General features: G+C 41.7%; 1 protein-coding gene across 1 annotated transcript in view; it reads left to right on the top strand.

Moving 5' to 3' along the window:
- The window catches only part of LOC144593017 (uncharacterized), a 45,969-nt gene that overhangs the window by 5,000 nt on the left and 26,934 nt on the right, over nt 1-14,035 (top strand). Inside the window, exons 3-6 of the mRNA XM_078398431.1 lie at nt 2,282-2,390; nt 5,532-5,804; nt 10,407-10,530; nt 13,388-13,778. Of these exons, the coding sequence (XP_078254557.1) occupies nt 2,282-2,390; nt 5,532-5,804; nt 10,407-10,530; nt 13,388-13,778 (897 nt within the window). The remainder of the gene's footprint in view (nt 1-2,281; nt 2,391-5,531; nt 5,805-10,406; nt 10,531-13,387; nt 13,779-14,035) is intronic.

The following is a 14,035-nucleotide window of genomic DNA, read 5'->3' as shown; positions in this document are numbered from 1 at the left end:
ATGCACAGATGCTAGCATTACCGTATTAGGAATTTCACTACAGTCCTCACCATATGTCTGGAGGCAAAAAGGGATCAGCGTTATTGAATTTGAGTAGAAAGAGCATGGAAATAGCGTCATCAGCGAATTAGGTATTTTCTCCCAACCAGTACACTTAGATATGACATGAACATTTTGCAATTCAGAGACTTTGCAAGTAAGCTTGTGCTTTCATATGACTTGCAATGAAAATGCATTCATTAAAGAATACTGAAGGTTCTGTTGCAAAAGTTGGAATAATTGATAATGAGTTAAATTTTGGTATCTAGTAGTTATGCCTCTTTGTCTAGGCTCTGTATCATGGAGCAGATCTTCCAGTTCCAGGCAACTTGCTGAAGCACAAATTGATGCAATGGAAGCATATTATTTCTTCCAGCAAATCCCTGGGTGCATCCTTACAATGCAAGGGTGTCTCCAGGTGCTTGATGAGGTCCTGCTCAAAACAGTTTTGTTGTCTTCTTCGGCATAGCCTTCGGAAATCAGTGACCTGGTGAGATTATCCCATCTGGCCGGAGATGCGATTGCTTTCCAGATCGCATCTCCGGTCACTCTGCGGCCAAACATCGTGGAGCTGCAGGCCCAGCCTGGGACTGACTTTGAGCCCCCGCGGGGCGCGGACTTACCATCTGGGCGTGCAATCCCTTACCTGGGATCGACGCTCCAACAGCGGCATGCGGACTTTAACATTGCGGAGCTCGCAGTCTTGGGTTGAGACCGGTCGGTAGCTCCAAAAGCCACTGGAGGTTCGACAGTCCGAGCCGAGGTCCGATCGGCTGGCGCGGGGGAGATGAAATACCACCCCCCCCCCCCCCGATGCAAGATCTGGATCGCCCTGACGAGGAAGGCCTGCTGCCGGCTACGGAGGTCAAGATCATCTTGTCAACGGAAGTTTAGAGGCCCCCGATGGCTGGAGGACAAAGAAGGGATTAAACTTTTTCTCGCCTTCCATCACAGTGAGGAATGTGGAGGTCACTGTGTGGATGTTCATGTTAAAATGTATTTTGTGTGCCCTGTTGCTTTTTATTGTTATGACTGTATGGCAAATGACATTCCTCGTATGTTGCAAAACATACTTGGCTAATAAGGTATGATTGTGATTGTGATTGGTTAATACATTTGCAGGTGACACTAAAAAAGGTGATATCTAAGATCGTGAAGAAGATTATCAAGAATCCCAGTGGGCTCTTGATCAGCTAGGAAAGTGGGCTGAGGAATGGCAAATAAAGTTTAAATCAGATAAGAGCAAGATGTTGAATTCTAAGTCAAACCAGGGATACAAACCAGAGTTTGTACGTTATCCCCGTGACCGCGTGGATTTTCTCCAAGGTCTTCATTTTCCTCCCACACTCCAAAGACGTACAGGTTTGTAGGTTAATTGGCTTGGTATAAGTGTAAATTGTCCCTAGTGTGTGTAGATAGTGTTAATGTGTGGGGATCGGTGCGGACTTGGTGGGCCAAAGGGCCTGCTTCTGCGCTGAATCTCTAAACTAAGCAAAACGAAACTGAGGTTAATTACTGGTTTACGAGTAAAATCATGCCGACTGCAGTATCACAGGCACATATGCTTGGACAAAAAACATATTTTCAGCAGATTATACATAAATTACATAACCTTTCCAAAATTTAAAAAAATGCACAAAAGAAGACATTAGTGCAAAAACATAATTAGAAAAAAAAAATCCATGGTTGTGCAAGAGGCATTCTTTTTTTCAGTAGTATTAGGGTTGCATAGGTTGGTTCAAGAACCTAATGGTTATAGAAAAGCAGCTGTTTCTGAACCTACTGGTGTAGGATTTCAGGCTTCTGTATCTGCCCGATGTGAGAAGAGAGCATTGCCCAGTTGGTGGGGATCCTTAATGATTGATGCCACTTTCTTGAGGCAGCGTCTCACGTAGATGCTTTCGTTGGAGGGGAGATCTGTGACCAGGATGGACTGGGCTGAGTCCACCACCCTCTGAAGCCTCTTGCATTCCTAAGCATTGGAATTGCCATACCAGGCCATGATGCAACTAGTGAGAATACTTTCTACAGTATATCAGTAAACATTTATTGAGTATTCAGAGACGTAGGAAATTTCTTTTTCACACTAAATCTTATTTTAAATGTGAAAGGCAAAGTTTGCACTATTTCTTGGTTATTCACTTATCTACCAAAAATGTGCTTTCTAAAATAATATGAATCAAATAACTTCCCTCATTGTATTGTCATTAATTCATCATTTATTTTTATTCCAAACCTGCAGATTTTCTCCATGTCTTGGAACAGCCATACACTGTGGCTGGTTATTTATTTTCTAATTTCTCAGCATTCACCTGACGTTTATTGTCAAGAATATTCAGGCTCTGTTTCTGGTGAGTAAGATCTGTGCAACTAGTTTATTGTTATCTGAGCTGTGGCTGCTTCCTCCACTATCTTGTATGTGCTGGTCTTCTGCTTGTTTGTTTCCTGATTTGGGCTACATTTCTGTAAAAGTGCAATTAAGTTGCAACTGACTAGTAGCTTTGGCAGAGGGTTTGACATCCTCAAATGGCTTAAAAATCTCCATTTCACAAATGCCCACTGCATGTGATGAAATGTTGCAGTCCTGTTAAGCAGGTATTGGAGAGGGATTAAGTGCATCTTGCTCCAAAACTAATTCAAGATTTGCCTACTCTGCACCAGTTTGTACGTTCTCCCCGTGACCTGCGTGGGTTTTCTCCGAGACCTTCGGTTTCCTCCCACACTCCAAAGACGTACAGGTATGTAGGTTAATTGGCTGGGTAAATGTAAAAATTGTCCCTAGTGGGTGTAGGATAGTGTTAATGTACGGGGATCGCTGGGCGGCACGGACTTGGTGGGCCGAAAAGGCCTGTTTCCGACTGTATGTGTATGATATGATATGATATGATATATAGAACCTCCCTTGTACAACAGCAGAAAAATGGGGTGGAGTTGTCAGTCCTATATTTCAACTAAACTAGATTAGGTCCAACAGCACTGGAGCCAATGAAAATAATAGTTCCACTTTTACTTCACTTCTCCATTCTTCCACAATCAAAGTATTACCAAATACCAGCAGCAAAGCTTCACCTGTTCTACTTATCTTGGAACCGCATCCCAGGTGCTATTACCCGGAATGGGCTGCACAGTGATGCACCAGTTACTGCTGCTGCCTCACAGCACCAGTGACCCGCGTTTGATTACTTTCGCCAGTGCTGTCCGTGTGGAGCTTGCATGCTTTTTCTTGACTGTGTGGGTTTTCCTTGGGTGCTCTGGTTTCTTCCTACATCTCAATATCACTTGGGTTGGTAGATTAATTGACTGCTATTGTAAGGGGTTTCTGCGCCGAGCTTTCGCCCGACCTAAGGTCCCCGTGCCTTGCTCTGATCCCTTGACCAGGCCGTGCACACTGGTTCCCCGTGAGTGGTTCGACCCACTCACCCCTTACGGTTCTAGACACTGGACTTAGGTGCAGGAGCTCTTTATAGTGCAGAAAAAAATTCAACCAGACCAGATTTCAAAACCAGGGTTTAAATGAAAAGGCTTTTATTCAGCACTTGGGACTATTGTCCATGAATATATTTATACAGTTCTATAAGACATATCTATAATACACATACCGAATACATGGATATCTTTTATTTATTAATCACAAACGCACAGTTCACTAGACATATACCCGAATACCCTTTTCGCTGAAAACTTAAAAGCACACAGTTCCACGAGACATATATCCGAATCACACGAATACTTATAACTATGAATCATAAAACACACACAGTTCTATAAGACATATACACGAATACCTTTTACTTATGAATTCTTAAAACACACAGTTCTACAAGACATATACACGACTGTAAGATGGGGAACGTACGACGCATCGCAACCTTGACCAACACATATTTTAATACACACCCAACGTTTATTCACAACCACCCTCCCCTCTACACTGAACTATGTCCAGGATATGTAGTATTTGGAGTGCATGCTCACCATGGGGCTATTACTGGGGTTACTGGCTGTTCGTTTTGCAGTATTTCTTCTCGAGTTGCGTGCCTGTTCCTCTCTCTTGCATCCGTTCTTCTTGCCTGTCGTTTCTTCCTCCTGCATTCGTTTGACTTCCTTCTGACTTGCCTGCTTGCGTTCCTTGCAGGTTTTCTTCTCGAGTTGACTTAACTTGACTTCCCTCCGACTTAACTATTTCACCCAAAAGTAGTGGCCAGTTATACTGTTTCTGACCCATCCTATCTCCCGCCAGATCTTGGAATCTCTTTGATCAAAAAGATATGTATGAGGTTTTCTTCTGATCTGCGCTTATGTTCGGGGATGGCCAGACGGTGTAAATTGGGATTTCATTGTGAGGTGATGGGTGTTAACTGGTTTCCCATCACCTACCAGGTAGTTTTCTATGGGCTATTGTGCCCCCTCACTGAGATGAACTGTTTAGGTCGGCTTGGGGCATTGTGAGTATGCTGATGTCAGCGCCCCAGTGTCTGGACTCCGACCTGGTTTCGTGGGTTTCTGCATGGCCAATACCCATCCTTTGTTCTGGCCATGGCTTTGCAGAAAACCTAGAGACTGGGATGTAAGGTTTTTTACCTTTTGTGGCTGGTCACGAGGTCCTGCAGCCATTTTAGGACCCACAGATTGTGACATCCTTTGTTAAACTGACCGCAGCCTTTCTCCGCTATCAGCCCCAGTCTCTTGTTTAAAATGTCCAAACTGCAGCTCTTTGGTTTTGTGTTGATTTCAGAATGAGGGAAAACTTCTCAAATCTTACACTATGAAATTAGGCCGCGTGTGTGGTGTGTGTGTGTGTGTGTGTGTGTGTGTGTGTGTGTGTGTGTGTGTGTGTGTCTCTCTCTCTGTCTCTGTCTCTGTCTCTGTCTCTGTCTCTGTCTCTGTCTCTGTCTCTGTCTCTGTCTCTGTCTCTGTCTCTGTCTCTGTCTCTGTCTCTGTCTCTGTCTCTGTCTCTGTCTCTCCGTCTCCGTCTGTTGGACATGTGATGGAGAATAGGTTACAAGAAAATAGGTGGGTGTATGGGAATGCTCAGAGGGTTGTCATGGACATAATGAGCCAAATAGATTCTGCCGTAAGCGAATATGAGCACTAGATCAAGTATATGTAAAGCTGCAAACGCAATCCAGCAGCATCATGCACCAGAGATGTAAAGCATTGGGAGATCTTGAAAAGGTCTCGGCGTGCCCACTTAGCTAATTCTTGGATGTATCCTGACATACAGAGAAAATTTGGTACAAATCCAAAATTCAAGATTACCAAAGGATGCTGCTGAAGTTATTTACTGTTTCAATGAGGGATGGTGGTTGAAGCCAATACTAGGTGGGATTTAAGCTTTTAGATAGACACAGGCATAGGTTGGGAATAGAAGGATATGGATCACATGTAGGCAGAAGCGAGCAGCTTAATTTACCACAATGTTCGGCACACACATTGTGGGCCGAACGGTCTGTTCCTGTGTTGTATTGTTCTATCTTCTATGTTTCTTCTAGGAGATGGTGGCCCACATGCCTTGGAAGGGTCTGCTGCTAAAGATTTGTACAGACAATCGTCAGAGAGAAGAGGATCGGGAAGCACTTCCACTGAGGATGAATTGTCTGGTGATCTCCACATGACCACAACCAACATTTCCAGTATCATTAACACCCCACTCAGACTTTATCCTGAAATTTCATTTCCTGACCCATCTACCATAACGTCTGGAGCTCCAGACCAAGAAGGAAGTGGGTCCCCCATGGGAGGCGTGCAAATGATGACAGGTGGAGGTAATTCTTCCCATCTCCTACTACAAATTGTTCACCACCCTCCAGCCCACACTCCCCTACCAACCTTTCCATCCCTGTCAGAGAAGTTATGCATCTCATAGAAGAATTCCATATCCCACATATCCCACAGAACATTGGATGTGGAGATAGAGTTGCTTCCAGTCTGGGAAGCTGGCTATTATACCGAGGCTCAATCCCATCTCCACAATCCTACATGTTCCAGTGAACCTCTGGTTCCTGCAAAGAGTTAGCCTGCAATCTTCCATCCATATTGTTTATACACAGACAGAACTGGGTTGGGTGCAACTTTGGTGATTTGTCTCATAAAGGTCTGATCCTCAGACCTTTTAATCATCCGTCATCAAAAACATTTACACCCACCTCAGATAATACTCATCTCTCTCTCTACCTTTGTCCCTTTCACTTCTATTCATTATTTTGCCATTTTCAGAGGAGTCAGCTGACTTTTGACCTGTTATTCAAATCCCTGTAGACAATGTGCAACTCTGAAGTAAGTTTCACTTCATTATCTACCTACTTTCATTTTCTTTCTCTTTTTTCCAACAAATTAAGTTGACAATATTTTTCTGATATCAACATTCCCCCAACCTTCTACTTCATTCCTGTATCTTCTAAAACTATGGTTTTCAAATATGAATGCGCAATACACTGGAACAAACTGAGTAAAAAGCAAATGCTTTTTTGTTTCAAAGATGCTTCAATATTTTCACCATTGCTGATGATCTCTGACGCTGATGTTTCAACCCTCATCCACGTTATTTCCCATTTTGCACTAGAGCCAACAGTGTCCAATCACCTGGACTTCCTAATGTCAAATAGTAGAGGACATAGGTTTAAGGCGAGAGTGGAAACATTTAAAGGAGATGTGGGACTCTTTTTTTTAAATGTCTGAGATGAACTACCAGGGGAGGCGGTAGAAGCAGATACAATAGCAAATATAGGTATTTAGACAGGCACATGAACAGCCAGGGCATAGAGGGATGTGCAGGCAGATGGGATTAGTTAGATTGTCATTATGGTCTGTGCAGACAGGATAGGCAGAAGGGCTTATCCTGTGTGTTGTTGTTCTATGTTCAATGTTCTCAGTCATTTATCTTGCATTGGAGTGTAAATGCAAATGCTTTTATTTTCAAAGATTCCTCAACATTTTCACTGCTACTAATGATTTTCAAACATGGAAGATGAATGAATTGAGATTGGTAACCAATCCATTAAAAGTTATGGCTGGAGATCTGAAAACTCTGACTTGCCTATTACAGTAGTGTTGTGGAGGACCACAATAACTGCACAAGTGAAAAATGTTGTTTTAAAAGCGGAGCTTTTTCTGCATGTTTCAACGCACCTAGTGGTGTGATGTGTTTGAATTTATTGGGGTTAATCACAAAAAACTTAAAATTATGGAAATATTCATCCAGTCAGGCAGCCTAAGTGTAAAGAGAAACAAAGTTAATGTTTATTGATTAAGTTATTCATGATGTCAATTTTTCATCATAAAAATATGTGGACCAAAAAGGAATTGAATATTTTGAGAGATATAACTGCAGATATAACTGTTAAATATTGAGCAAGTTTAAAATCAAAACCACATTTCTTACAAATTTCAATTTGAACAAAATTGCTTTTGTATGTCATAACATTGTAATTGTGTTATTAACTTACCAAAAAATACGCTGAGAATGAAATTAACCAGTGTTAACTTCCCAGATGGATTTCTTTAAAAGAATAGCCTACGCTCAGATAACTTGACATAGTAAACTGCACAATGTACTAATTTTAATAAAAACCAGTGCACTATATCCTCCGTTCACATTTTATTGTTAACTGTCAACTCCTGGCACATCAACATTTATATCGTTCATGGCCTTGCTCACGGCCTTTGAGATCCTGCCCAGGGCTCTTATTGTTAATTGCTGGAAGAAGATGGCTTAGAAAAAGTCAATAGCCATTCGGCCCCTCGAGCCAGCACCACCATTCAATGTGATCATGGCTGATCATTCTCAATTAGTACCCCGTTCCTGCCTTCTCCCCATACCCCCTGACTCCGCTATCCTTAAGAGCTCTATCTAGTTCTCTCTTGAATGCATTCACAGACTTGGCCTCCATTGCCTTCTGAGGCAGTGAATTCCACAGATTTACAACTCTCTGACTGAAAAAGTTTTTCCTCATCTCCGTTCTAAATGGCCTACCCCTTATTCTTAAACTATGGCTCCTGGTTCTGGACTCCCCCAACATTGGGAACATGTTTCCTGCTTCTAACGTGTCCAACCCCTTAATAATCTTATATGTTTTGATAAGATCCCCTCTCATCCTTCTAAATTCCAGTGTTTACAAGCCTAGCCGCTCCAGTCTTTCAACATACAACAGTCGCGCCATTCCGGGAATTAACCTAGTAAACCTACGCTGCACGCCCTCAATAGCAAGAATATCCTTCCTCAAATTTGGAGACAAACTGCACACAGTACTCCAGGTGCGGTCTCACAAGGGCCCTACACAACTGCAGAAAGACCTCTTTGCTCCTATACTCAACTCCTCTTGTTATGAAGGCCAACATTCCATTGGCTTTCTTCACTGCCTGCTGTACCTGCATGCATCCTTTCAGTGACTGATGCACTAGGACACCCAGATCTCGTTGTACGTCCCCTTTTCCTAACTTGAAACCATTCAGATAATAATCTGCCTTCTTATTCTTACCACCAAAGTGGATAACCTCACACTTATCCACATTAAACTGCATCTGCCATGCATCCGCCCACTCACACAACCTGTCCAAGTCACCCTGCAACCTCATAGCATCTTCCTCACAGTTCACACTACCACTCAGCTTTGTATCATCTGCAAATTTGCTAATGTTACTTTTAATCCCTTCATCCAAGTCATTAATGTATATTGTAAACAGCGGAGGTCCCAGCACTGAACCTTGCGGTACCCCACTAGTCACTGCCTGCCATTCTGAAAGGGACCGATTTATCCTCACTCTTTGCTTTCTGTCTGTCAACCAATTTTCTATCCATGTCAGTACCCTACCCCCAATACCATGTGCTCTAATTTTGCCCACTAATCTCCTATGTGGGACCTTGTCGAAGGCTTTCTGAAAGTCGAGGTACACCACATCCACCGGCTCTCCCCTGTCAATTTTCCTAGTTACATCCTCAAACAATTCCAGTAGATTAGTCAAGCATGATTACCCCTTCGTAAATCCATGCTGGCTCGGAACGATCCAGTTACAGCAAACCAAATGATCCGCAATTTCGTCTTTTATAATTGACTCCAGTATCTTCCCCACCACTGATGTCAGACTAACTGGTCTATAATTTCCCGTTTTCTCTCTCCCTCCTTTCTTAAAAAGTGGGATAACATTAGACACCCTCCAATCCACAGGAACTGATCCTGAATCTATAGAACATTGGAAAATGATCACCAATGCGTCCACAATTTCTAGACCCACCTCCTTAAGTACCCTGGGATGCAGACCATCAGGCCCTGGGGATTTATCAGCCTTCAGCTCCATCAGTCTTCCCAACACCATTTCCTGCCTAATGTGAATCTCCTTCAGTTCCTCTGTCACCTAGGATCTCTGGCCACTAGAACATCTGGGAGATTGTTTGTATCTTCCTTAGTGAAGACAGATCCAAAGTACCGGTTCAACTCGTCTGCCATTTCCTTGTTCCCCATAATAAATTCCCCTGCTTCTGACTTCAAGGGACCCACATTTGCCTTGACTTTTTTTTTCTCTTCACATACCTAAAAAAGCTTTTACTATCCTTTTTTATATTGTTGGCTAGCTTACCCTCATACCTCATCTTTTTTCCCCGTATTGCCTTTTGTCCATGGAAGAGTGAGAGAGACAGATAGAGATAAAGGTTTACCAATGTGTTTAATGTATATCTGACACATAATATTTAAGGATGTTCTTGCCTTATGGGCGCATGATCTCAACTCATGATTGTTTCATTTTATGCACTATACATTACCAGATGGCAATAGCGTACAAAATGACTGAATCCCGTGGGCTTTTTTATGTGGTTCTGAATCTTCAAAACTGATTTGATTATTCGTATTATTGATTTTGAAGCAATCTCTTGCATTCTGTAACAATCTACATCCTCTGTTCCAAAAGGTTTGACTTTTTTTAATGTTTAGTTTTTGTGACAGCAGAGTTTGCTGCTCTTAACAATTGTTCTTGTAACCTTCAGTAATGGTTATTACCCAAAAGCCTATTACTGCAGATGCTGGAAATATCCAGCAGCCCAGGCACCATCTGCAGAGCGAATAATATTGAATTGATCCATAGGCTGCCATATTAAAATAAAATAAAATGGAAGTGAAACATTTCTAGTCCTTTCAACCCAAAACAATCTGTCCATTCTCAAAGAATAAGCGACGTGCAAATAAAGACCTATGCAAATAAGAAGAATGTTTGTGTCACTTTTCCTTGATGCTGTATTGCTAGGCTACTTTCTGCCTGATACCGTTCTGCTGAGAGAAAATTGTCCATGGGTAATGTTTAGGTTGGAGTATCGCTTTATGGAGAGGATAAACAGCTAAAAACCTAATGCGAATTATGCTTCTGCTGTGTTCCAGTTATTAACATGTTGGAAGCATTAAGGGTAACAACCACAGCTGGAGTCCATGTAGTGGAAGGACCACAAACTGGCTTAATGGCCTATCGTTTGCAACCGGGAGTGCAGTTTAGGAGAGAAACTAGGTATGTAGTGCCATACGGAATGGTCAGTCTGATAAATATTCTACAATTGTTGCTAAAATCTATGTTCTCATTCTCACCACTGCCAAATAAAAATACCACCCTCTAAATAACATTCAATGCATCATGCACCTCCCAATATCTAATTTTCGGTACAAATTACTTTTTTAAAATGTAAAAATAATTTACAATGGTGGATGTTTTTCCCATGGCATTTCACTTCCATGACATTTCACTTCCAAAAGTTATTGTTACAGTACTTTGCACTGATGGAGAATTATAATGTCAACATCCCAACACAGATATCATAGTAAGAGGTTTTACACAATTATGCCTCCTGCACTGGGATTACGTCTGTAACCAAATCCCCAGAACCACAATAAACTGCTCCCTATTTGAGCATCATTTTTATGGCCCTAATGCATCAATTTTTTTCTCTCCCGGAATTTCTGGCCTTATTAAATGAGAGCGGATTATTAGGTTAGTGCCAAAGATATCAAGAAGTTATGTGTCTTTAATAAAAATGCTTGGATTCCAAGATCCATAGGTAAGATCATAGTGTTCAATTATCTGCAATTTCTTCAGGGGAATTTTTTTATTATTCCAGCAAAGAGTATGTGAGTCAGATATCCCTGATGAACACTTAATTCTGGCAGAACTGGAGACTGGCAGCATTGTAATCATCCTGAGAGAAAAAGCTTAAATTTTCTATCGCATTGTTCATAACCATGTGATGTGCCAAAGTTCACAGAATGTTGCACGTGTGTAAATGAAAGAACAAATGTCCTTAAAATTCAATCACATAGTCCTGTTTTTTAATTTCCCTTAGCATAACTTAATTGAAAATGTATTTATTCTGTAGTGAAAAGAGGTAAAAATCATTTCCAGGTTGTTTCACATACATTGTAATTTAACCTGGCCAGTTCCCAATGTGGCCGAGGTGATATCCACATCAGTGGCGTGCAATGTGATAATATTCATTGCTTAATCATCCTTTTGCAGCACTGTGAATAACTTAGTCAAAAATTGTGCTAGCTGTAACTGTTGCTGGTGACTCCCATGTTGCAAATTTTTTTAAAACACTTTGGATTACTTCCCCTGCACTGCAAGTTCCTTATCCTTATCCTGTTGGCTGTCCACATCCAAAGAAGACTGAAAATCCACTCCCCCATTACCAACTAATTTCTGATCCCTCAATATAGCCTCCTCCCTGGCCCTACTCCCAATGTCCCTACACACCAAGGCGTTGCACCCCTCTTCCTTGGCCTCAATCCTCTGCAAAAATATACCTAACTCCTAGTCATTGACTGTCCCTTCCAGCACCTTGTTCTTAACTGCTGGATGCTATCTATCTATCTATCACTTAGCAGTTTCTATAACCTGCCTGCAGCAAGAGCAGGACTATCTATAAGTCCTGGATGATCAGCAGGGGCACAGTTTTATTGTATAGATCCTGCTGACTCTGAGCTGGTTTCTCAAGCTACATTTATTTTCTCTAAGTAGTCTTTCAAAGCCTTTTGGCTGGTAACCAAGCAATGCCTTTGGAAACAATAATTGGACTTTACTCGTGCACTTGTGCTACGATGAATAAAGCTTAACTTCATGAGTCCATCACTTGTTCAGGTCCTGCTGCAATGTACCAGTCCATCATCATGACTAACTACGAGGATAGCACTGGACTGGCAATTCCCTTACCATCTAAGCAAGCTGGGTGGCAGAGATTGTGGCAAAACCCAATAGGTGCATGGTGAGGGCAGAACCTTAGGCATAGTTGGCCACAGACTAGGAGCACAGGGTCTGCCTCTTTGGAGCCACTGATTTCTGCTCCTTGGTCTCTTTTATCTTTGATGCTCCTGGGTTGAAACATAGAACACAGACTTAATTTGATGTCTGATTTTGTTTTTATATATTTGATTTAGGAATGCAATTCAAATAAATTATTTTGTCATTTATTTGCTCAGAAGTTGGAGATGTCTTTGGCAATGCCAACATCTATTGTCTGTTCCAAATTATCCCCAAACTGAGGAGACAGCTGATAATTAACCACATTGGGGGTCTGGATTCACCTACAAGCCAGACAGGGTAAATCCAAAAGATTTAAGAAAACTGAAGCACATTAACTTTTACAACAATCCAATAAGTTTAATGCCACCACTGCAGATACCAACTTTCTTTATATAATGACCTGAATGTAAGCACCCTCTTGGGTTCACTTCACAGTAAGGTTAGAATACAGAAAATACAGCACAGGAACAGATCCTTCGGCCCACAGTGTATGTGCCAAACATGATGCCAAGATACAATAATCTCACCTGGCCGTGTTGTGTAAAAACAATCCCTGGCAGACAATCACTGCAATTGCTCTTTTTTTCTCCCTAAGGGATGTATGTCTACCTTGCCAATAGCTGAAAGTCATTGAGATAGAGCCTGTCCTGGAAATAGAGATAAAGAGATTCCCATTATCTGCCAGTTGCAACACCACCCTCCTAATTTTCATTTCCATTAGCTTCCCTGAAGAGGGCACAATGCGAGGGCCACTCTTCAACACTTGATCAACAATTGTTCAGGAATGACTAATTCCTACTCCACTGAGCAAAAAATAGACTGTTAAGGAACTCAGTGGGACAGGCAGCATTTGAGGATGGAATGGTCAGATGATGTTTCAGTTTAGAACACCTCTTTAGGCATGATGTTGCTTTGGTTAAACATATCCTGTCCCTCTGCATATTATTACTCTGTTGTCCATAAATGGTGGGTAAAATTAGAGTCATGCATGAAAGCCATGTCACTTCATTTTTAAAAGGTTTCCTCATAATTACACTGCTTTAAAAAAATATTATATTTTTTGTGATCCTTGCAGACTTGTGTACCAATTTGGATTCCCTGAGGAGTTCTCCATAGTCACAACTTTTAGAATGAGAGAAGACACTCCCAGGATAGTGTGGACTCTGTGGGAGATAACTGATAGATATGGCAATGAGCAGTTCCGACTTCGTCTGTATGGTGAGACCAATGCTGTTGAAGTCTATATCATAACAGCAGTGGGAGAAGAAATCACTACCTTTGAGAATGTGGGCCAGCTGTTTAACCAGGCCTGGCACAAGCTCTCACTTAGTGCCACAAGGACCCAGTTGACTTTATTTGTTGATTGTCAGCAGGTTGGCACGGCTCCCATTCAACTGTACGGCACCATTGCCATGGATGGAGTTACTGTTATTGTTAAAGGAGCGAAGAGTGATGCAACACTTCCTGTAAGCACATATTATTCCATGACATTCACAGTTCCTGTCATTAATTCTTTATCCCACAGAACTTCACATAAGTAAAACAAATTTAATTATTGTCGTTTGAATCTGCAATATCTGTAAATGCGACCGTGTTAATAATTACCCATGTTCTGGGACTTTAAATCTAAAGTTAATATCTTGATGATGCTTGAATTAATTTCATTTTTACTTTTCAGTGTTGGGACACTTTGACTGAGGGGGGATTTGTAGGTAGTGGAATT

The sequence above is a fragment of the Rhinoraja longicauda genome, chromosome 4, assembly GCF_053455715.1.
Source record: "Rhinoraja longicauda isolate Sanriku21f chromosome 4, sRhiLon1.1, whole genome shotgun sequence".
NCBI lineage: Eukaryota > Metazoa > Chordata > Chondrichthyes > Rajiformes > Arhynchobatidae > Rhinoraja > Rhinoraja longicauda.
Note: the sequence above shows the minus strand (reverse complement) of the source record. Positions and strands in the feature narration are given on the sequence as shown.